This window comes from Notamacropus eugenii, chromosome 3, assembly GCF_028372415.1.
Source record: "Notamacropus eugenii isolate mMacEug1 chromosome 3, mMacEug1.pri_v2, whole genome shotgun sequence".
Lineage (NCBI taxonomy): Eukaryota > Metazoa > Chordata > Mammalia > Diprotodontia > Macropodidae > Notamacropus > Notamacropus eugenii.
This window is the reverse complement of record NC_092874.1, coordinates 220,634,711-220,657,711: the sequence shown is the minus strand read 5'-3', so window position 1 is coordinate 220,657,711 and position 23,001 is coordinate 220,634,711. Positions and strand designations below refer to the sequence as shown.

The window sequence follows — 23,001 nt, the reverse complement described above, 5'->3', positions numbered from 1 at the left end:
CTGTTACAAGCACTGCTATGGAGAGCAGAGATTCAAGCAGAACCTCTCTCAGAATTCACCAGCTGGTGACATTTGAACTTGAACTTCTGGAATTTTTGTAGGTCTTCTAGGAGAGGGAAGCCAGAAGATGGAACTAGCCACTCACGGGGAGAAAGGCAGGCACAGTCTCTGGGTACCAGCTCCTCTTCCCTTTCTTCAGTGGGAATCAGAAGCCTCCCCCATTCCCCGCTCCCAAGAATTGGTAATCAATGTCCAGAGGGAAGTGTGCATTTTCCTTCACTTGCCTGTTAAAGTATTGTCTCAAAGCTCATACTTAAACTGGTAGGTAATTTCCTCTATTAGAAAGAATAAAGATAGTGGAGCAAGAAGAAAGCATTTTAGTTTAATTCATCTAGTACAACTCCTACTCAGTGACTTAGAAAATGAACCAAACTAAATTCTGACGAGAAAAGTCAAGAAAAAGTCATCAAGAATCATTCTTCCTTCCCAGGGCTGCTTAGGAAGACAGATAAGGAGGTCTACAAACACAGGGGTTAGGGCCTGATCAGGAGCCCACAGCAATGGGGAGTATTCCAGTACCCAGGGACCGAAAGAGGGCCAAGACAGAGCAACAAGGCAGGAAACACGGAGGCAGAAAGAGATCCCAGAGGATCCCAGAACTAGCTCTAGGGGCCAGAATGGGTGCCATCCAGAAGCTCTGTTGTCTACTATCCAGTCCTGAGTCACAGATCAAAGATGGAGCAGAGAGGTCAAGAGCATGGGTCCTAGCTGGGTACTGAGCAAGGAGCAAGTTCCAGAAATCTAGCTATGTGGCTCTGATCTGAACTCTGTTCTAGACTATGGCCCACCATGTAAGCCTGTCATGGAATAACCAGGGTAGGAGTCCCAGGCCAAAAGAGAGCCTGAAGTTCAGTGATTTAGAATTTGTAGAATCTCTCATCTGGCTTACAGTGACTTCATCCAGCAGCAGTTTACCAAAACTCAACTGTATGCAAGGAAATGTACCCAAACCTGGGCCAGAAACTAGTAGAGCTCAGACCAGGAGAGCAGTGAGTATACCTCTCCCCAGGTTACATCCCTTTGGGAGCACTAAAAACTTGTGACCCTCCCACCCAGACTGAGCTTTGAGAGCAGTGAGGGATTCCATTCCAAAGTCACAAACCCAGTGGAGACACCTAAAAACAGTGTCTCCCCCTCAGCAGGGCAGCTAGATGGTGCAGTGGATAGAGCACTGTCCCTAGAATCAGAAAGACTCATCTTCTTGAGTTCAAATATGGTCTCAGACATTTACTAGCTTTGTGACCCTGAAAGTCACTTAATCCTGTTTGCCTCAGTTTCCTCATCTATAAAATGAGCTGGAGAAGAAAATGGCAAACCACTCCGATATTTTGCCAAGAAAATGCCAAAATGGGGTCATGAAGAGTGAGACACACCTGAAATAACACCTCCTTTCCCCAGGAAGCATGTGTCCATAAGCAGGAGAGTCTATAAGTTTAGAGAGATTTAAAATATAAATATAAATTCACCACCCTCCCCCCAGGCCTAGACACATACCTTTGAGGTAACATCAAGGTAAGGAAGGAAAAGGGGTTTCATTTACTGCCTCCCTCACAAAAAATGAGAGATATCTCCATTCAAGAATTATGTTTAATGAAACTGTATAAATGGTAAATGTGGACACCTATCAAGCCTTTCTTCTTTTAAAACATTCCACCTGGGGAATCCCTACAATCTTAAGATTTTGCAACAATAATAAAAAGTTTGTTTTTTTTAAATGAATAGTAATGATCAATAATAATTTAAGTATTAAGAAATATACCTTATAGAATAAATGTTCTTGTTTTGTTTAAAGGATAACTAAAACTCAAAAGATCTGATTAAAGTATCAGCAAATTAAAATCTACAAATTTTGAAATCCAGCTCAACTGTCTTCTTATAACAATAACATCTAAATTAAGATGTTAATTTATGAGATATAAAAAAAATCTATACTGTTTTAAGGAAGAATAAGTCCTGTAGGATAGGACACAGGACCAGTACAGAACAAACAAGTTGTGTGTTCCCTAAAGGAAGTCGGAATTTTACCTATTTCACAATTTTTCATAGACTCATTTTTAAAGTTGATAATAAGTACTTAAGCAATCACATAGTCTAACTTTCCTATTTTTCAACATCTAGCAAAATGCCTGGCACAAGGCAGGCACTTAAATGCCTATTGAATTGAATTTGCAGATGAGTAAACTGAGAGGTGACTTGCTTGAGGTTACAAAGCAAATTAGTTGTATAGTTGAGTCTAGAATTCAGGTCTCCTGATGTACAGTCTATTATTTCTCAGTATGACCCTCCCCAATAACATGAATTATTTATTTAAACTTTTTTTAAAAAATTGGTAATTTAAGTGATCTTTTAAATCAGATTGTTTAGACAGGAAGGTTGAATAAGGATAGGAATTTGGCTGATACTTTCCATGTCTAGAAAATCCCTGAGAGAGCAGTATTTGGGAAAAAGTACGTGAATTTCAGTTACTTTTGGTCTTATAGAGCCTAATTCTCAGAAATCTGTGGGTCAGACTTCAGTTAGACTTTATACCAGATGACATGTAGACGTCACCTTGATTCTTTGGATTAAACTTGGATCTGACTCAGACAGGAAGCTGAGTGTAATATGTTAGAACAAACATTACTAGCACTTTCTGCCTTACGTGCAGTTAGGGCTGCTTGTTACAGGTGGGGGAAATTCTGTATCTACAGAATCTCGGCATTGATTGGATCAAAAAAGTCATCTAGTCCAGCCTGCATCTCAACAGGAAATCTCCTCTGTTGTAGGATGACAGTCTGGTGTAGGTGTAATAGTGTTTGATTTGCTAGTAATCCAGAAAACCTGGGTTTGAATATGGAATAGCTTTGTTTCTTACTAATAGTTACTTAATTTCTATGGACATCAACTTATTTCTCTGTCAGTGGAGGGGACAGAACAGTAAAGTCTTTCCTGGTGATCTGTAAAGTCTCCTGCTTCAAATTTCACATCCTAATCTAGGACATGAATGACAATCATTCAGCTTCTGCTTGAAGACTTCTGAACTTATTTTTTTCCATTTTCCCTCACCTTTCTCTCAATCATTTGTGGGGAAGCATCTTACACCTATTTTTAATTTCCCTCTGTGTGTGTGTGTGTGTGTGTATATGAGAGAGAGACAGACAAACAGACAGAGATAGAGATAGAGAGACAGAGACAGAGACAGAGAGACAGAGAGAGACAGAGACAGAAAGACAGAGAGAGACAGAGACAGAGAGACAGAGAGAATGTGTGTGTGTGTGTGTGTGTGTGTGTGAGAGAGAGAGAGAGACAGACAGAGACAGAGAAAAAGACAGATACAGAGAGACGCAGAGAGAGAGAAAGTGTGTGTGTGTGTGTGTGTGTGTGTGTGTGTGTGTGTGTGTGTGTGTGTGTGTGTGTGTGTGTGTGCTGGGGGAAGGAGGTGATATTGGGAATTCCCAATGAGGAAACTCTTTGTGCCAACCTTGATGGACCTCTGTTTCGTAACTCGGGGTTTTAGACATTTTGTTGCCTGGGGCACCCTGACAGGTTACATTCTAACTGTTTTTCCTCGGTGAGTCCAGGAAGGCTTCTAGGAAGAGATGATGAGCTCAAAATGAGAATGAAAAGAAGCTGAGACCAGGGGGAAGGAGTGATGTGGGGAAGGACCAGGAGCAGTTCTGCAAGCCAGTTCCTCTCTCCCGGGATAGAATCGGTGGCTTTGGCAGGTTCTTTCAGCCCCCTCCGGGCAAACCTCACTCAGTACGGTCAGAAGTCCAGTGTAACAACTTTCTGCCTTGTGGGCCGGTCTATTCACGGCTTCCCATCACTGCTTGGCTGGGGCAGTAGTTTAGCTCTAGTTCAGATTCCTCCCCTTTTCCCCACTCCTATATAAATACATAACGAAACACGGGAATCTCCCTCTGCGGGACCAGGAGTCTTTAGGCTTTAAGAGGCGGGGAACGGCGGGAGCGGGGGTTAGGAATGTCTCTGACTCAGCTCCCTCTGCCATTGGCTGTCGGCAGGACAGGGAAGGGGGAACTCTCCTTCCAGGGATTGGCCCTGAGGGGGCCACCTCCTCCCGTGATTGGCTGAGCCGTCAGCATATAAAGTGGCCATACCGGCCTCTTCATCAGTAGGAGGGAGGTAGGGGAGTGGTCGGGCTCTGGTTTTCCAGCTCTGGTTTTCCAGCTCTTGTTCGAGGCTCCCCTTTCCCTGTTCAAATCTGTGTCCCGGTGGAAGCCCGAGAGACCATGAAGGAGAGACGGGCCCCCCAGCCAGCTGTGGCCAGGTGTAAACTCGTCCTGGTAGGGGATGTGCAGTGTGGGAAGACCGCGATGTTACAGGTGCTAGCCAAGGACTGCTACCCAGAGGTGAGCGCCCACCACCCCCTCCCTTAGCCCCGGGCCTTTCTGATGCCCGCTGCAGCCCGCTTACCGCCGAGCGCTCCAGGCGAGGTCCCCCTGGGACCGGTCCAGCTTCTGTCATCCTGCAGGGCTCCTCAACCTTCGTCGCCCGGGGGGACCTCTGCATTGCCGCCTCCTTCGTACCTCTCTTCCCTTCCCCAGGCTCTTCCAGGCTCTGGGAAGGAGTCTGAAGGAATTAAAAAAAAAATTTTAAGTCTAGATTTTCCCCTCGAAACTCATCCCTTCCCTTCTAAGGGTTCCGATTGTGAGCAACTCCCCAGCCAGGCTTCTGTTATCTAGTGTCTACTTGTTCCCTTACGGTGTGGAGAATTGTATGCAGATGGGGAAAATAGAATGGGGCTCCCACCCTAAAATTGGGGAAATAGGATGAAGGAGAATAAATAAGTGTATTTGACTATCTCCCCAGGCCAAGAGCTGATCCTGTTTCTTAAAACAGCATGCCTGTTCACCTGGGATTCCCTTTCCTCCCATATCACCTGACACTAGAGGAAGGTGGTGGAGTGAGTGGCACTGTCCATAGAGGCTAAGCTGAAGGGGAAGCAAAACAGCCTTGGACAAGGGAATGATAGTGGCTGTTTCTTCCTTCTCATCTCGCAGACTTATGTGCCTACTGTATTTGAGAATTATACAGCCTGCCTGGAGACAGAGGAACAAAGGGTAGAGCTCAGTCTCTGGGACACCTCAGGTAAGAAGGCTGTTTCCAAATGTTCTTCTCTCCCTACCTGTAGCAGCTGTTTTCTCTCTGGAGATGGTCTTCCCTTTAGTGGGGTTAGGGAATAGAAGAAAGGATATTGGTTTTGCCTTTCACTTGGCAAGAGGGAAAGAGTCACGCCAGTTGGATGGTCTTGCAAATGCAAAGTTGGCAAACCCCAGAGAGTTCTAGGGCTAATCAGTAATTGACAGGAGCCTGTGTTGGCATTTTATATATATATATATATATATAGCCTGACAGGCTAGCCATAGGAAGTCAAGGGTTGTAGCATTTAGATATGACATTGCCCTCCCTCTTCTTTCTGCCTCCCCACCAAACTAACTAACAGAATGAACTATTTGGGAGACAGTTATGATTTTTTTTAAAAAAGGAACTAGCTTGTTGGAGGTACGAGGTAGGAATTAGATTGGGAGAAGTAGGTTGGTAATGTGACTGGGAGTGTGTGTGTGTGTGTGTGTGTGTGTGTGTGTGTGTGCGTGTGTGTATTTTGTGTCTGATTTATTCTTCCCATATTCCATTTCAAGGATGGCAGCAGTGACACTAACACAGCATAGCTACTGCAGCTCATGGATGAGGAGATGCATTATCTGGTGTTTGGGAGGATGAGGAAATGGTGTACATTTAATGTACAGTGCTCCTTTCTGAACAGTGGCTAGTGAAGGGAGGGGGTGGCTCTAAAGATGTTACTTACTGAAGGGGGGGACAAAAGCAGATACCCTGTTTTCCCAGATTGTGGAAAAATGACGTCTTTGCAGCCCCATCACAGATTTCAAGAGCCGTGTCCTCTGCACTAGAAAAACCTTTGCTTTGCTTCTGACCATCCCAAACCTCTGAATGACTCAATGTCTGTTTCCTTTTTCCAAACTGGGCCTAGGTCCATGATGAAGAATTAAAAACAAGGAATAGGGGAGAAAAAAATCTTTTTGCCTCCTTTTCCCATCCCTCCCCCTAAGTGCTTATTCAGGCTGAGTTTAAAGGGGAACTCTGTCAGACAGTCTCCTGTTACAGAAATATAATGCCCTACTCACCCAAAGCTCTATTGTGTAGTCTCTCCCCAGGCAGCTCCTCAGAGTGAGGAATAAATGGGAAAGGTGGCAGGTGGTCCAGATAGGGAGCTTGGTAATACTCCCTTTTGCCTACTCCCAGCTGACCTGAAATGCAGAGGGGCTGCAGGTCTGGATTGTGCATCTTCAGCACCTTCTCTCACACCCCCTCCAGTACTCCGACTGCAGCTCTAGGTTCCCTATTCATAGCAGGGGTGCGGTGGAGAAGAGGAATTTTCACCCTTTCCCTCAGGCGTCTGAAAAAATAGAAAATACGCCCCCCCCCCCAATAGTCCTCAAATTTCCCCTCTCAGCAGGATATCTATGAGGAAGGAAAAGATAATATAGAGGACTGTGGGATAGGGATCGTCCAAATAGAGGGCAGGCGTTCCGATGATTTACTTGTCAGACCTGGATGGGGGGGCTCTGATTGAAGCCAAAATGGAGGTATTGCTTTCAGGTCCCCCCACCATTCCCTTTGTCCCATAGTGTTCTCCTTTACCCAGTGCTGCAATGATATGACCCTACTTCAAAAGGGGGCGGTGGTGCAGGGGAGAGGGTTGTCGTCCTTTCTCCCCTTTCCTTAGCTCCTGTCATAAGCTTGGATTCCCCCCAGTTTCCATGGTAATTGCGGGTGCAGAGAGAAAGGCTGCTTGCTATTCTCAGCACGGAGTGTCTGGGTTCCAAAGCTGATGCTGCTCCTTCTCCTGGGGAGGAAATGGGTAGGCTGGTCTGGTCCCCCGTGTTCTCCCATGTTGGACCACCTCCTTCCCATAGGACCCCTCCTCTGCCATCCACATCTGGGCAGCTGTTGGCCTTAGCATGTTTAATTTATATCCTAGTGATATATCTTTCTTGTGCTTTTCTGATGTGAGGGGATTTTAGAAGTTAGGGATCAAGGTCCTGGAGACTTGGGGCTCTCCCTCCTTTCCTCTCCCCCTTCATGCCACATCTTCCACAGTACTGACCCCATGGTAGGGGAGCTGGACAGCTTGTTATATAACCAGTAGAGCCATTTCCTAAGAGGGAAGACACTGGAACAGGAGGGAGGGTGAGGTGGATGAGTACTGACCAGACTATAGAAATAGCTGGGGCCCTTTACAAGCCCTGAGCTTGGTGATATGGTGTTCTCTGAAGAAACTAACTGAATTTTAGCATCAAATATACTTTTGAAGCTAAAGGAGCCTCAGACAGGGTCAGATTTCTTTTTTCTCTCTCCCTCCTTTCATCTCTTCTTATACTCTAGGTTCTATTGGATTTGGGGGACAAAGGCTTTTCTCATTCCTTTCCCTCTTCCCCCTGCTTCTTCCTTTACATTTTTATAAAGGACCAGCTTAACTGCTCTGGGCAGACAAGGGGGAGGGGAACACATTGGCATATGGGGGCAAAAAAAAAATGTGTGCCCGAGGGTCCTCCTAATGTAGAAAGGGAAAGGATTTTTTTTTTGGGGGGGGACAGTCTACATATAAGAAGAGTCCTTTGCTTTGATGCTGATTTTGACAGCAACAGGAGAGGCGGTGACAGCAGTTCCCTGAATCCACTGACTTTTTTTCCCTCTCTCCCTTTCCCTCCCTCCACCAGGTTCTCCTTACTATGACAATGTCCGTCCACTCTGCTACAGCGATTCAGATGCGGTATTGCTGTGTTTTGACGTCAGCCGTCCTGAGACTCTGGACAGCGCACTCAAAAAGGTTAGACTCCAAGAATCGTTGAATATTACAGCTGAAAGAAACCTGAGAGATCTTCCAATCTACTCCCCACCCTTTTTTAAAGATGATGAGGGAGGCCTAAATGAGTAAAGTTGCCTTGCCTAAGGAGGAAAGCTGAGATGAAAATCTAGGTCTCCTGATTGTCAACCGAGTGCTCTTTCCATTATACTGTAATTCTCCCTTAGAGGCCTAGCAAACTGCTATCAGTAGAGGCAGAGAATAGGGGAAGAGATCGTGGGAACTTCTCAGTAATGGGGTCACAGAGTAGGCAGTAAAATCATTTTCATAGGTACCATTTTGGAAGCATTTTCTTTGGAAGCTTAAAACCACGTTTAACTCTGGGACTTAGAGAACCTGACTGACCTAGTCATAGACTGACAGTGTGCTACTGAAGGGCTGACTTCTTTTCCTTTCCCAAGGAAATACAGATTACTTATTCCCTAGCAAGGTCCCTTGGGAACTGCTTGTCCCCAGCTTTAGGGTTCTTCTCTTGGGTGTTTGGCTTGGGTCATTTGACAAGTGGGAAGGGATACATCCCCATTCCCTGGAGAGAGATATCACTGAGATGAACTTTCTCTGATAGGGAGCTATTGTCCCTAAAGCGGTCACAGAACCTATTCTTGGCTCTAGTTTTGTGGCTGGATTATGAGACCTCTATTTCCTGGTACTTTTGAATCAGGCTAGGGCCCCCTTTAAGGCCTTGGTTAGGTCATTTACTCTTTTTCCCCATTTCCCTATCCCTACTCCCTACTTCCATTCTCTGTTTTCTCCAAGAAATAATAGAACCCAGTGGTCAGAAGCCCTTGCTACAGAGAAGGGGGGGAAGGGGGGAGAGTGAGTCATGGTGATAGGCCTGTGGCCCAATCCTCTGCTGGAGGATTGAGGAAAAAGGGAACTAGGTCTCTTGGATGAACATATCTGTGGTATGAAAAACCTCTTGGGAGAAAGCATGGCATAAATAATGACTCATGATTGCATGTTAAGTATGGCGATAACTGCGAGTCTAGTGGAGGACAGGGCTGCTGCTGAACTTGGTGGTATAAAACTTCCATGAGCAAATCTCCTAGTCCTGCCTCATTCCTTGGTCTTCTCATTTATGGTATTTGTACTTACCGTAATGCCTGGCATATAGTCAGTATTTGATAAGTACTCATTCCCTTTCCTTCCTCTCTTCTCTGCCTACCTGGTCCTTCAGTGGAAGATGGAGATTCTAGATTACTGTCCCAGCACCCGTGTGCTGCTCATTGGCTGTAAGACGGACTTAAGGACAGATCTGAGCACACTGATGGAGCTGTCCCACCAGAAGCAGGCACCCATCTCCCATGAACAGGTGTGTGTGTGTGTGTGTGTGTGTGTGTGTGTGTGTGTGTTGTAGGGGTTGCTAAGAGGGTATATGGGATTCCTGATGAGCAGTGTGACCTCTCCCTGAAGTTTACCTGCTGCTTTTAGATATAAATAGCAGAGATTTAGATATAAATAGCAGCTATTTAGAAGGTGGAAGGTGGTGGGATAGCTACGGTCTACAAATCAGTCCCCCACATGGGCAATCAACATCTGTTTAGTGTAAACAGATTTCACAAGAAAACAGCTGAGCTGTTGTTTTGTGGTATCAGAAAAAAAGGAATCTGGACTGCTCTTGGTCTCCACTGGTCCTGGAGCAGGAGAAATTTTAGGGTAAAGTCTTCTGGGGGCTGCTTCATGTGGGGAAGACAGTACTGAGCAACTTGGGGATGCTAGAATATTCACCTCTCCACAGGGCTGTGCCACAGCCAAGCAACTAGGTGCTCAGATTTACCTGGAATGTTCAGCCTTCACTTCTGAGAAGAGTGTCCATAGCATCTTCCGGACAGCTTCAACAGTGTGTCTGAACAAGGGCAGTCCACTCCCACCCAAGAGCCCAGTGCGCAGCCTCTCCAAACGACTCCTGCGTCTTCCCAGCAGATCTGAACTCATCTCTTCCACCTTCAAGAAGGAAAAAGCCAAAAGCTGTTCTATTATGTGAAAGGAAGGTCTGGGGGTGGGGGGGTTACCTCCCATTTCCTCCCACTTCCTCTCCTAGGGAGAGGAGGCATGGGGAGAGGGAGGATGAGACATTTTAGGACACCAGACATGAGTTTTTTCAGATAGCCAAGGTGAGGGCTTAGAAAGTGACAGGGACGGTACGGGCCCAGGACAAGGATCTGATACAGAGGGAGAATCATCACACCCTAGGCCAGGCAATAGAGTTTCAGAGGGGGCCAGTTTACTCCAGTGCCCCCTGCCCAGGAAGAAAGAGAAGTGTGGGGGGTGCAGGAGGTACTCTGGCCTCATGGGCCCAGGGCCAGGTGCCTCCATCTTCAGCATCTTCCATGCGGTGTTTCCATGCAAGTCTGAGAGGCAGATAAGGAAGGGGCTAGCTCCCCAGTTCCCCTCCCAGGAGACAGCCAGGGAGTGGGGATGCACAGAGTAGGCAGCAGAGGGGTCTGCCTCGGCAGCTTAGCTTGGGAACTTCGTAACTGAAGTCAGAAGGGCTACGGTTTAGTCAGAGCCACTGAGAAGGAAAATCATCTCTTTGCACAGCCCATGTCTCATATAGATGTGACATTAAACATCCATATGCTTCTCACCCAAGTCCCCAGGGTCCAAGGGAGAAGCCCTGACCCCCTTCTCCTGCCAGAGCATGAGGTGGGGGCATGCTGCCAGGGCAGGGGCAGGCGGGGGCACAAGTTTTCTCAGCCCTCTGCAGGGGCAGCACAGGTGGAATTTGTTTTATAGACTTTTGTCTTTGGAGTTGGTTAGTTGTTGGGGGGGAGGGATAGGGGAGTGTTTCAATCTGTTACATGTTCTGTGTTTAAAGAAACTTATTTATTAATGAAAAATATAACATACGCAACCAGACCCAGTTTTCTTGGTTACTTTCTTTTCTCTACGTTGACTGATGTTTAATCTCCCCATCCTCCTTGCTGCTTCTCTCTGAGCAAAAGGGAAGTAGCTGGTCCAGGGACCTGCCTCTAAGTGGCTAGACACTGCCTAACTTATTCTCATTAGAAATTTCACCTTCCTTCTCACTCCTCCCCACTTCTGTCCTCAGCAAGAATTATTGCACTGGCAGAAGTCTGATAGTTTTTTCCCCTTGCAAAGTTTTTGTATCCATTGCTCTCTTTCCTCAACTACACCTAATGGTCCCTTGGCTTCCTTTAAGTGCCAGCTAAAATCCCACTTTCTACAGGAAGCTTCTTCCAGCCTCTCTTAATTCTAGTGACTTCCCTATGTGAGTTATTTCTTGTTTATCCTGTAAAAGCTTGTTTGTCATATCTGTTTGCTTGTCGTGAGCTTCTTGAGGGCAGGGATATCTTTTGCCTCTTTTCGTATCCAATAACTGATTCAGTCAACATTGATTAAGTGCCTACTATATGCCAGGCCCTAAGCTAAGCCTTTATCCCCAGCATTCAGCACCGTACCTGGCATGTAACATGTGCTTAATAAATAGTTATCAACTGACTGACATAGGGACATCCTTATTCAGGAAGGTGAAAATAGTTCCAAACTCTGTTCCTGGGGATGTAGGAACGAAGTCACGGCCCAGCCAGAACTGTCAGGACTAAACACTTTAGTCTTAATGTCGGTTCTTGGTATGGATGAAGAATGAAATAAGACATTGTTCTGGTCTTGCCTAAGTCACAGAAGTGGGGAGCTGCAGCCCTTCCCTATACTGACTTTATCCTAGTTATCATAAAGCAAAAATCTTGACCGTCCCTGAGTAGCAGTGGTATAGAAGGAATTGGCATGTGGAGGTTTATTTTTACAATATTGGGGGTGGGGGGTAGCAATAGTTCTGCTAGGGATGGGCAGGATCCCTCTGTTTCTGAATGGTTACTTACACCTATCCCCCTCTAAAAAAGCGTGTTTCAGCACAGTCCAATATGGACCATTAAAGAGAATGCTGCTTTCTTTCCTCCTTACTCCCACCCCTGCCTCTCTCATCATCTACCTCTTTTGGGTTGGCTCCCTTGGTGCCCTTCATCCCGTCACAACACCTTCAAACTCCAAGTTCATGTGGCCAGGCTAGTTTTGGTCTTATTATCCTACAGATATGAAGTCTGACCAGACTTTATCCTAAGAAAGGGGCCCTCTACTGATGCACTGGAGTAATTACAGCCTTTTAGGCGGCATGGGTTGTCAAAGGGAGGAAAGATTAATCACAGTGTCAAGTTACTTTGGACTAGGTGTGGGTTGGAGCCCCATGGCTGGGCTGCCCTGGACTCTGGATAGTTGGGGGATCAGAAATAGTTTAGGGGCTTTGATGAGGGTAGGAGGGCGAATCACTTCTGTGGTGCAGTTCATCACTGTGGTTCTGGCCTGTTTTTTTTGTTGTTGTGTCTTTACTGTACAGTAAATAGTATCCCTGTACTGGGAGGGATAAATAGCCATCATGAAGTTGTCAGCTTGAGTCTGCTTTGATCCTCATTGGAGCTGATGATCCTTGGGTGGTCTGGGCTGCACAAGAGGTACATGGGCTGCCTACTGAAAGAGACCTTGGTTCAAATCCTGCCTTCACACTAAATAGCTGGGCCACCACGATGTAGACCCAAGGACCCCAATGTACTCATGAGGGCCTACTATTACAGGTTCTTAGATCTGCTTTTCTAAATGGAAAGCAGCTTGAAGGGGTCAACAATCACTTTAATCAAGCATGTGAATTATTCATTTAGTTTGGGGGAAAAAGCACCCTGAACTTCAGAGAAAATACGGAGAAATCAAAATCAACAGACAGGGCTTCCAACTGTCTGACCATAAGCAATACATACATCATGGATCAACAGACAGATCCAACTGTCTGACCATACATACATAGTTACCAGAGAGAGAAGCACCAACATCTGGGTTTTCAAAGCTGGGGGGGAGGGGGGGTGCTCCTTGGTGGCTGCCGAGAGTCTCATCTGGCCTAACAAACACTTCCAATGAGTAAGCCCCAAAACAAAACCTCACCTCAGAGTATTCATACATTTTCAGAGCTAGAGGGCATCACAATCCTTGAGAACCAGTACCTTCTTAACAAAGGTGTGGGCCTTCCTACAAATCTTCCCAGGCCCAGTAATGGGTGGGGAAGATCTTCCCATTTAGAAGCAAAATTATATTAACAATAAGCAAAAATGCATTATCAATACACACGGACAAGTCACTTAACACAGGATCATATATTTTAAGCTGGAAAGGATTTTGGAAGCCATCCAGGCCCAACGCTCTCATTTTACTGATAAGGAAACGGGCCCTCCCTGGTTAGGTTACTTATTCAAGGTCACACAAGTAGTAAGCCTCAGAAACAGAATTTAAACCCAAGTCCCATGACTGAGTAAGTACTCTTTCCACATTGCTATGCTGAATTTCCATAATGACTGTGGGTGCAGTGGATGTTCAGGAACTTTACAGCAAAAACACCTTACTTTGTTTGAAGTATTATGATCATGGGAGAAGCTGAAAGTGTCAGGTTTCTCACTTCTGCAGGCCCTGGGCCTCAATCAATTTTCAGTAAAATAAAAGTTCCTTGAGGCCCAAAACTGACTTGTTAGGGTTTTGTTTTTGGTTTTTGCTTTTGTTTCCCTAGTATTTTAGAGTATGCTACACATTAGTATAAATTTATTTTTTAATTTAAGTAATTATGGAGGGTTATGACTATTACAGGCTTGTCAAAAAAAAAGACACTAAGCAAAACTGATTGCTATTTCTCTTTGGTCTGAATGTATTAATGTACTTTAATCTCAGAACCTGCTCTCTTTTCTTTGACCCACTATTCCCCAAGTTGCAGTTAAATAGCATGTATTTATCAAGGACCTAATTAATATGCTCAGAACGTAACTAAATAGAAAAGGGGAGGGAAATGGGAAAGAAGGATCTGTAGTAGAAGTCAAGTTCCCATCCTTAGGGCAGTTGTATGGTGGGGGGGTGGGGGTGGAACCCTCCACCCACAGCACAAAGAGTTAGAAATAAAATTCATAAAAGCTAAAGAAATGGAAAAGGTGAAAATATTCTCATAAGTGGGAAAGAGGAAAAAGTAAACTTTTGGGGGAAGGAATTAAAATACAAATTGATACACTTATTTCTAGCTGTCACTTCCTTGGTTTAAGAACATGAAAATGTATTATAATCTTGTTGACAATATTATTTAATGTAATAGATTTAAATGTATTCAGATAATTCCAAATGTTCTTAATTTATTCAGTTTGGGTTTTTTCTTCCAAAAGTTCTCCTCCAATACCTCATTGCAACCTGGAGGTGACCCTTGCTTCTCAAAGGGTATGTACATCAGCAAGTTATAAACTCTGGATATGTCTACCACCCTGGAATGTCTGGGTCAACTCTGTAAGTATTGATCTAGCTTATACCAATAGGCCATGTCAACCAAAAGAAGAAAGGAAATTTTTAAAAAATGACTCTTCTGATTCTACAGTGACTGGAGAAGTGCAGAGGGCAGGAAATGCCAAACTTCATACAGTTGTTATAGACTCTATATGTTTGATCACTGTTATCACCAATGGATTGACATATTATTTGAAGAACTAAATCATATTAATAATTTGAACAAAGCCAAAAGAGAAAAGAAAGTTCCAGCTAAATGGAAGTCTGGCTCACCGGTTATCTTAGAACAGCAAAAAAGTGTGACTGTTGGTGGCAATGTAGTCATGAAAACATTAAGGGATCCTTTTAGAAGTTCTCAAAGAAAGGAAGACACTAGAATGGAAAAAGAAAAAATCACTGACATAATTTCCTCCAAATAACCTACCAAAAAAAATCAAAAATCCGTCCAAGTATGATCTACAGCATAGATATAAAAGGGGTCCTTGATGAAAATGAAGCTAGTTAGGCCTCCCAAAATTTTTTTTATAGCGGACTATATCTTTACAATCTCATAATTGTCTAAAAGCTACAGAGCATACAAGGTCATAGTGTTTGCTGATACCAAAACAACATTGGATTTGGCCAAGAAAAATGCAGTCTTGAATTGTGGAAATATTTTAGGATGCAAATTTTCCCTTAAACTTTAAAAGATCAAACATATTTAAAGCTATAATTCTTACCATGTGATGATTACATTCCTTAAACAAAAAAGTACCTGGCAAATATGGGTTGCAAAGATGTTACTCTACTGAAAAGTGCATTTTATATAGGTGGGTTACATTTCAATTAAATTAATCCATTGCACAAATGTCTTTCTCCCTTTATATAGCTATACATGTTTTACAACTTTAATATAATAATATCTCAATGGAACTAAAAGTTAGAGTTGATTGACTTCCAAAGAGAATTATTTTTTGAAAGGTCCCTGATAGGATTACTGTAAATATTTATTTCCCTGATAATTTCCCTGATTCAATTCAGAAAATATCAACTTATATTACATAGCTATATAAAACAAACAAGCAGTAAAAATAAAATTTCAGTCATTTAAATTGAATAAATTCCTAAAACAGACTAGATAGTTCCCCTTTTTACTATGATAAATGGAAAGTTAAGTATGCAAGAAATAAATTTTCTTATTTTAGTTGTTAATTTGAGTAATTCGGTAAATTCTTATAACGCACTAAAGAGTGTAAAGGGCTGCTTTAGGTGTGAAGGTCTTTAGTTAGCTTGAGGGGACTATAGAGCCTCAGTCATTAGATAATTACAACAACATTAGATTAAGGTAATGGACATCACATAAAGAACTTATGACTGATTAAATCAGTCATACCTCTTTGGGCCTATGTAAAAGCAAGCTAGAATTTTTGGAGGAGTTGGAGGCACTTCTGGAAAATATGTGAATTGGTCCAAATGTGCAGAAAAGCAATTTGGAATTACAGCCAATAAGTCACTAAATGCCCTTTGACTAAGCAAAACCACTAGCAATCAACAAACAATACGCCACTACTTACTTACATTACTGTGTAAGGCACTGAAGATAAAAAGACAAAGAATAAAATAGTCTCTAATCAAAAGAAGCTTACATTCTTCTAAAAGGCATATCCCTGAAGTGTCCAAAGACAGAGGGAAGGACCCATATATTCAAAATTACTTATCGGTGCAGTCAGAGCCAAGATGGAAGAGTAAGGTAGGAAGTCACTTGAGTTTTCCCAAATTCCCCTCCAATCAACTTTAATAAAACACCTTAAAGTTAATTCTGGAGTAGCAAAACCAACAAAAGAATGAGGTGAAACCATTTTCCAGCCCAAGACAACTCAGAAGGTCAACAGGAAAAGCTGTCTCACTGAGGTGAGAGAGGAGAGCAGGGGCCTGGTATAACAGCAATGCAATGTCCATTGAAGCTGCTATGGATATGCAGGTATATTTGCAGGGTAAATTTGCAAAATATAAACACTCTTCCTCAAAGAGGAAACGAAGATATTTATTCAGATACCAGAAAGCCAAATCCATCATAGTAACAAAGAAATCTATACACATTGTGAATGCAAGGAGTATGGCTTTCCCCAAACCTCCATCAGGCCTCCACACAAACAAGCTCCCTTAGGCAAAATTGCTCCCTCTCTCACTCACACTAGCTGCTCTGCTCTGTTGTGCCTGTTCTCTCTCTCTGAGTTCCACCTCACTCTCTCTTCTACACCCTTCCTGCTCTACCCATTCAGCAAGCTCCTCCCACCATCAGCTCCATGTGACTCAGCCTGTGGCCTGGGCTAAAGCTCAAAGCAGGTCACATGGCATATTAAGGGGCAGGGAAGATCTTCAAATTCCCTTACCATTACACTTGGGCAAACCAACAAGAGACCCAGTGCAGGCCTTTGGGGGCAACTGAAACAACAGAGACTGCTACTGCTCTCAGCCCACAGATGGTAAGGGGGCCAGACAACTGAACTGAAGGAGATTACAAGAGACTCTTTTCGGCAATGGATATAGGATTCTTACATTGTCCAAATGAGGACCTGGGTCTCAGATATGGGTCACAATCCCAGGAAGAGCACTAAGCACACTAGAGCATGTGGCCACAAAGGAGTAGGGGTCCTGGTCACAGGTCCAGGATGGAAGGGAGTGCTTGTGGTTCCTCACAGATCAGAGCATAGGCCAGGAGAGCAGTGACCACTCCCCTCCTTAGATCTTAAACTGCCCTTGGAAGAACTGGTCACTTACAAGTCCCCAGAATTAGCTCAGAAAACAGCAGTACAAAAAAACCCCAAAACTTGAGACAGTGCCTCTTCCACCCTAGGAACAGAATCCAACTTTAATATAAAATTAAAAGTCAAGAAATAAGGTAGGAAAATGAGCAAAACAACAACAACGATGATGAAGAATCTGACCATAGAAAGTTACTGTGGTGACAGGGAGGCTCAAAACAAAATCAGAAGAGGACAACAATGTTAAAATGGCTAAATGTGAAACCTCTAAGAAAAATATGAATTGGTGTCAGACCCAAAAAAACTCCTAAAAGAGCACAAAAAGAATTTTTTTAAAAATCAAATGAGAGAGGCAGAAGAAAACCTGAGAAAAGAAATGAGAGTGATGCAAGAAAATCATGAAAAAAATGAGTCAACAGCTTGGTAAAAAAAAAACAAAAACACAAAAAATGGGAAAAGATGTACAAAAATTCACTGAAGAAAGCAACTCCTTAAAAAGTAGAACTCTACAAATGGAAAAGGAGGTACGAAAGCTCACTGAAGATAATAATTCCTTAAAAATTAGAACTGGATAAGTGGAAACTAATGATTACATGAGATATCAAGAAATAATAAAAATGAAACCAGAAGAATGAAAAATAGAAGAAAATGTGAAATATCTCATTGGAAAAGCAACTGAGTTGGAAAATAGATCCAGGAAAGATAATTTAATAATTGGACTATCTGAATCTAATCTGAATTTAAGAATTTGGACTATCTGAAAGCCATGATCATAAAAAGAGCCTAGACATCATATTTCAGGAAATTATCAAGGAAAACTGCCCTGATATACTAGAACCAGAAAGTAAAATAGAAGTGGAAAGAATCCACCAATCATGTCCTGAAAGAGATCCCAAAATGAAAACTCTCAGGAATATTATAGAAAAATGCCAGCAGCTCTTTTTGTGGTGGCCAAGATTTAGAAACTGAGGGAATGTCCATCAATTGGGGAGTGACTGAACAATTTGTGGTATATGATTGTAATGGAGTACTATAAAAAATGAAAAAAAAGGATGATTTCAGAAAAACCTGGAAAGACTTACATGAACTGATGCAAAGTGAAATGAGCAGAAACAGAACATTGTACACAGTAACAGCAATGTTGTACAGTGATCAACTGTGATTGACTATTCTTAGAAATACAATGATCCAAGACAATTCCATAGAACTCATGATAAAAACGATTGCTATCCATCTCCAAAGAAAAAACTAATAGAGTCTGAATGCAGAGTGAAGCATACTTTTTTAAAAAATATATTTTTCTTGGCTTTGGGGTTTTTTTGGTCTGTATTTTCTTTCACATGACTAATATGGAAATGTGTTTTGCACACTTGCACATGTATAACCTATATCAAATTACTTGCCTTCTCAATGAAGGGGGAAGGGAGGGAAGGAAAGAATTTGGAACTCAAAATTTTTAAAAAAATGAATGTTAAAAATTGTTTTTACATGCTATTGGGAAAAAATTAAATATTATTTTTTTAAAAAACTATTTATAGCAGCTCTTTTTGCTATAGCAAAGAACTGGAAACAAACTGGATGTCCATCAACTGGGCAATGGATAAGCAACTTAGAGTACGTAAATTTTAAAAAATGTAATGGTTTTTAATACACAAAAATCTATTTTCTTTCTCTCCTCCCCCCTCCTTCCTACCATTTTAAAAAAAGAAAAAGAAAACTCTTTTTAATAAATATGCTTGCTTAGTCAAGCAAAACAAATTCCCACATTGGTCATGTCCAAAAAATTAGATCTCATTCTGTATTCTGAGTTCACATTACCTCTCTGTCAGATACTTGGATAGTATGCTTCATCATGGATCCATGGGAATCTTGGTTAGTCATTGTACTGATCAGAGTTCTTAGATCTTTTTTAAAAAATATATGTATTTTAATTTATTTTGATAAATATTTCCCCACTACATTTCAAAAAATTTTAACATTTGCTTTTTAAAAGTCTGACTTCCAAATTCTCTCCCATCTCTTGAGTGAAGAAATTGAGAGGATTAGAACAGCAAATGGTATTGGAAATTGAATGAATCATACTATCTTGTGACTCAATTCTGGAGCTAGCTCAGTTCCCTTTCTATTCAATTATGGGTCTAGTCCAACTTCTGTCTTGTGAGAAAACTATTCAATTGTGGGAACTGAGAGAAAACCTTATTGTATTGTTAGGACTTAATCCTGCATGGCTGGGAAGCTGGACCACCTCTACCTGCTGTTTGGAGACCCTTAACAAAGGACCTAAATTATGCTGACAAGAAACCCAGTCAGATCCTAAGAAAGATGCATGGAGTTTTTTCACAATTATACATACATCTCAAACAACTCATATGTCTTATCTGAAAACTGGTCCTGTGCTGATCAATCAGTTATTGTTTCCATGTTTTGGGTTTTTTTGTTTGTTTGTTTACAAATACTTGGAGAGAGAAAGATACATTTTTTTCTTCCTGATTTCAGGGAATTGCACCTATTTACTTCCCCCCCTCTCAACTTGGAAAGTCCCTAATCTTTCCTCCAATTAGCAATCAGATTACCTAAAGTTGTATCCTGGTTAATTGTTTACTTAATTTAATCAAATTAATTAATTTGATTGTTTTTCATGTATAAAAATCTGTCTTCCTCCATTTGGAGTCCAGCCCTAATCTGAGAAAAGGGCCTGGTCCCAATTTGTTAGACAATTGGCATGCATTGCTTAACAAATTGAAATGTTGGTAAGCTCAAACTTTTGTTTCTTCAGTCATTTCATCTTTCACCTGCCACATGAGAATGCAAGCAACGTGAGATTGTTTATACGTGCAAAACATATTTCTATATTAGCAATGCTGCAAAAGAAAACACACACACATACATACACAAACCAAGAAAAAATAAAGTGGAAAGAATCTGTCTCAGTTTACATTTAAAGATCATCAGTCCTCTCTCTGGAGGTGATTAGCACTTTTCATCATGAATCTTTTGGCATTACCTTGGATCACTGTCTTGATGAGAACAGCTTAGTCTTTCACAGATGGGCATCATTACAATACTGCTCTCCCTGTGTAGAATATTCTCCTGGTTCTGCTTACTTCACTCTGCATCATTCATAGAAGACTTCTCAAGTTTTCCTGAAACCATCCCACTTGTCAGTTCTTATGGCACAATCATATACCACAACTTATTCAGCCACTCCTCAATTGATGGGAATTCCCCAAAATGTTCAATTTTTTGCCCCTACAAAAAGAGCTATAATTTTTTTTTTTTACAAATAGGTCCTTTTCCCATTTCTTTGATCTCTTGGGGATATAGACCCAGTTGGTGGTATTCCTGGGTCAAGCACAATTTTATAGCCCTTTGGGCATAGTTCTTGACTGTTGACCAGAATTTGTTGTCCAGAATGTTTGGACCATTTCACAGGGAGTTCTTAGATATTTCAAAATAGCTTGTCTTTTCTATGGTAGAAAGTGACATAATGGAATATAATTATGTTGTAAGAACTGAGAGGAACTGATTCAGAGAAACTTGGGAAGACTCACGTGAGCTGATGCAAAGTGAAATGAGCAGGACAAGGAGAACAATTTATACAAAGACTGCAGTAAATATAAAGTGAATAAGCTCTGATGTGGCACCTACCATGTGCTAGGCACTGGGCTGAGTGCTTTACAAGCATTACTTCATTTGACCTCACAACAGCCCTGTCAGGCAGGTGCTCTTATCATTCCCATTTTGCCGTTGAGAAAACTGAGGCAAACAGAGGCGTTAGTGACTTTCCCAGAGTCATACAGCTAGGAAGTATCCAAGGCCAGATTCGAACACCAGGCCCAACTCTATCCACTGAGCCACCAGCTGCCTCTAAGATAGAATGGAAATGTCAAGAAAAACAGTTTTGAGTGACCAACTATGGTTTTAGAAGACTAATAATGACACTTCCCACCACTGGACAAAGAGTCAATGGACTGAATGAGATGTAACGTTCTAGACATGTGAATTTGTTTTCCTTGATTTATACCCATGTTTCACAAGGGAAGGCTTCTCTTTGGGGAGAAGGGGTAGGTGGTGATAGTGATGCAGAAAAAAATTAAGGAAAAGAAACAAGAATTAATGAAACATTAAAAAATATACAAAAGGTAACACAAGGAAGTTCATAAGGTAAAGATATAGTTATTTTGTTACTATTGTGTTAAACTTAATATACACTTTAAAAAACCAAATTGCATATAATAAAATTCACAGTTCCATAGCCAAAAATAAGGAAGCTAGCCAGCTCTGGGGTGAGCTGAGACAGTGAGCTCTGAAAAAAAAAAGTTCACTCTTCATCATTTTCTTTGTATCTTCTCCTGGGTGCAACAAAAGGAGAGAAGGAAATTCCTCTTCTCTATTGTAAATATTGTCTTGTAGCAAAAACACATAACCATAGGAGACCCCACTACCAGCAGAGGGCAAACAGAAGTCCACCTGGGGACATGAGCAGAGCAGCTAGAGCAGTTGAGAGTCTAGGCCCTAGATCCTGGATCCTGGTGCTCAGGAGACAAAAGATCTCAAAGCATAAGACCTGTGCTAGTCATAAATTATAGGCTCTAATTTTCCAAAAGTGAATAGCAGTGCCCTAGGTCAGAATTTCAGCCAAGTTTGAAACTGGATAGCTACAGGAAGGCAATGAAGCAGCACACAGGTTAGTGGGGGCATTTCAAACACTGTAGTACTGGAGGCATTAGTTGCCCCTCTCCCACGCTCCTGTGATGAGACAGTGCTCATAGACTTCCATAATGTCCAGTCTCTGTAATTCAAAGCCTGTTTCTTAATAGTCACACAAGTACATGATTTAGTGTTTCTAAGAATTTTCTAACTCCAAGTGCTTTTCTTCCTAACTCTGAAGAATTCAACCTGCAGGTTGAACTGGGAGGAAGAGGGCAGCCAGGGCCTGGGGGGTATATTACACTTTGTGGAATCATCTGAGACTACTTATCTTGGGTTTGCATTTGCAGGAGCCTGCTGGGAAGTCTTAAAATCTCCTCTTAGAGGCTACAGTTATAAGATTACAGAAATTCACTGAGAAAGAATCAGTATTTTTCTTTTGGGTGGTTTTTTTTTCAGCTTTAATTAGTCAGTTTTTTATGTCTTTCCTTTACAAGCCAGACCAGTTGCTTTGAGAAAATTTAAATTGAGTCCCACAGTACTTTCATCCTCAAAAATTCCAATCCTGTGGTCACCTCAGTTGCTTGATGCACCTAGGCCTAGCTCCAGTCAAGTTTTATTTCACCCCATGGCCATGTCTTTACCAATTGACATGGTGCCATGCACATACCCTTTGTCCCTCTCCACCTTTCCAATTCTGGAACCATATTCAAATCAACTCTGTCATTACTCCTGGTAAAAGTGTGCCAAATCTATTTCCATAGGGCTCTGCTCACCCATCTTGCTTTCCAAATCAACATATTCCTCTTTTATCACCACTCATATGTTCTGTCTTGTCTATTAGAAGAAAATTCCTGTCTTTCTTTTTGTATTTGTGTCTTCAGCACTGCTTGGCACATAGTATGCATTTATGTCTTTTCATTTATTCATTCTTATATACTGAAATCTGCCTTATTATTGTGTTTATTACGTGTACAGAAGCCGATGTGTGAAGTATGGATGTCGCACTCCTAGAATACCAGTGCCTAGAAATACACCTAGCCCTATGGGACTCGCCATTTAGTATTTAATAAAATTTTAAGGAGATCTGGACAGCCTGCCCTGTTGTGGTCTAAGTCTGGATACTTTGAGATCCGTATGAACTGCAGTTTCTTAGGATAAGATTGACCTGATGGTCTAAAAATCCCAGGTAATAAGCAACAAGTGCTGAATCCTTTTTATGAAGCCCCATCCAACTGTGGAACTTTTTTGAGTTTGATTTCCTTTTTTTTGGGGGGGGGGAGAGGAAGGGAAATAAGATTGATTTCTTTTTAAGCCAGGCTACTGTCCAGTTTAGGACCAGTT

The 23,001-nt window shown here is 42.2% G+C and overlaps 1 protein-coding gene across 1 annotated transcript; it reads left to right on the top strand.

Annotated features, from left to right (window-relative positions):
• Positions 1 to 4,019: 4,019 nt before the first annotated feature.
• Positions 4,020 to 10,804, top strand: RND1 (Rho family GTPase 1). Its single transcript, XM_072654548.1, has 5 exons — positions 4,020 to 4,409; positions 5,061 to 5,148; positions 7,800 to 7,909; positions 9,123 to 9,257; positions 9,684 to 10,804. The coding sequence occupies exons 1-5, from the start codon at positions 4,290 to 4,292 to the stop codon at positions 9,927 to 9,929; spliced, it is 699 nt and encodes a 232-aa protein (XP_072510649.1). The 5' UTR covers positions 4,020 to 4,289; the 3' UTR covers positions 9,930 to 10,804.
• The last annotated feature ends 12,197 nt before the right edge of the window (positions 10,805 to 23,001 follow it).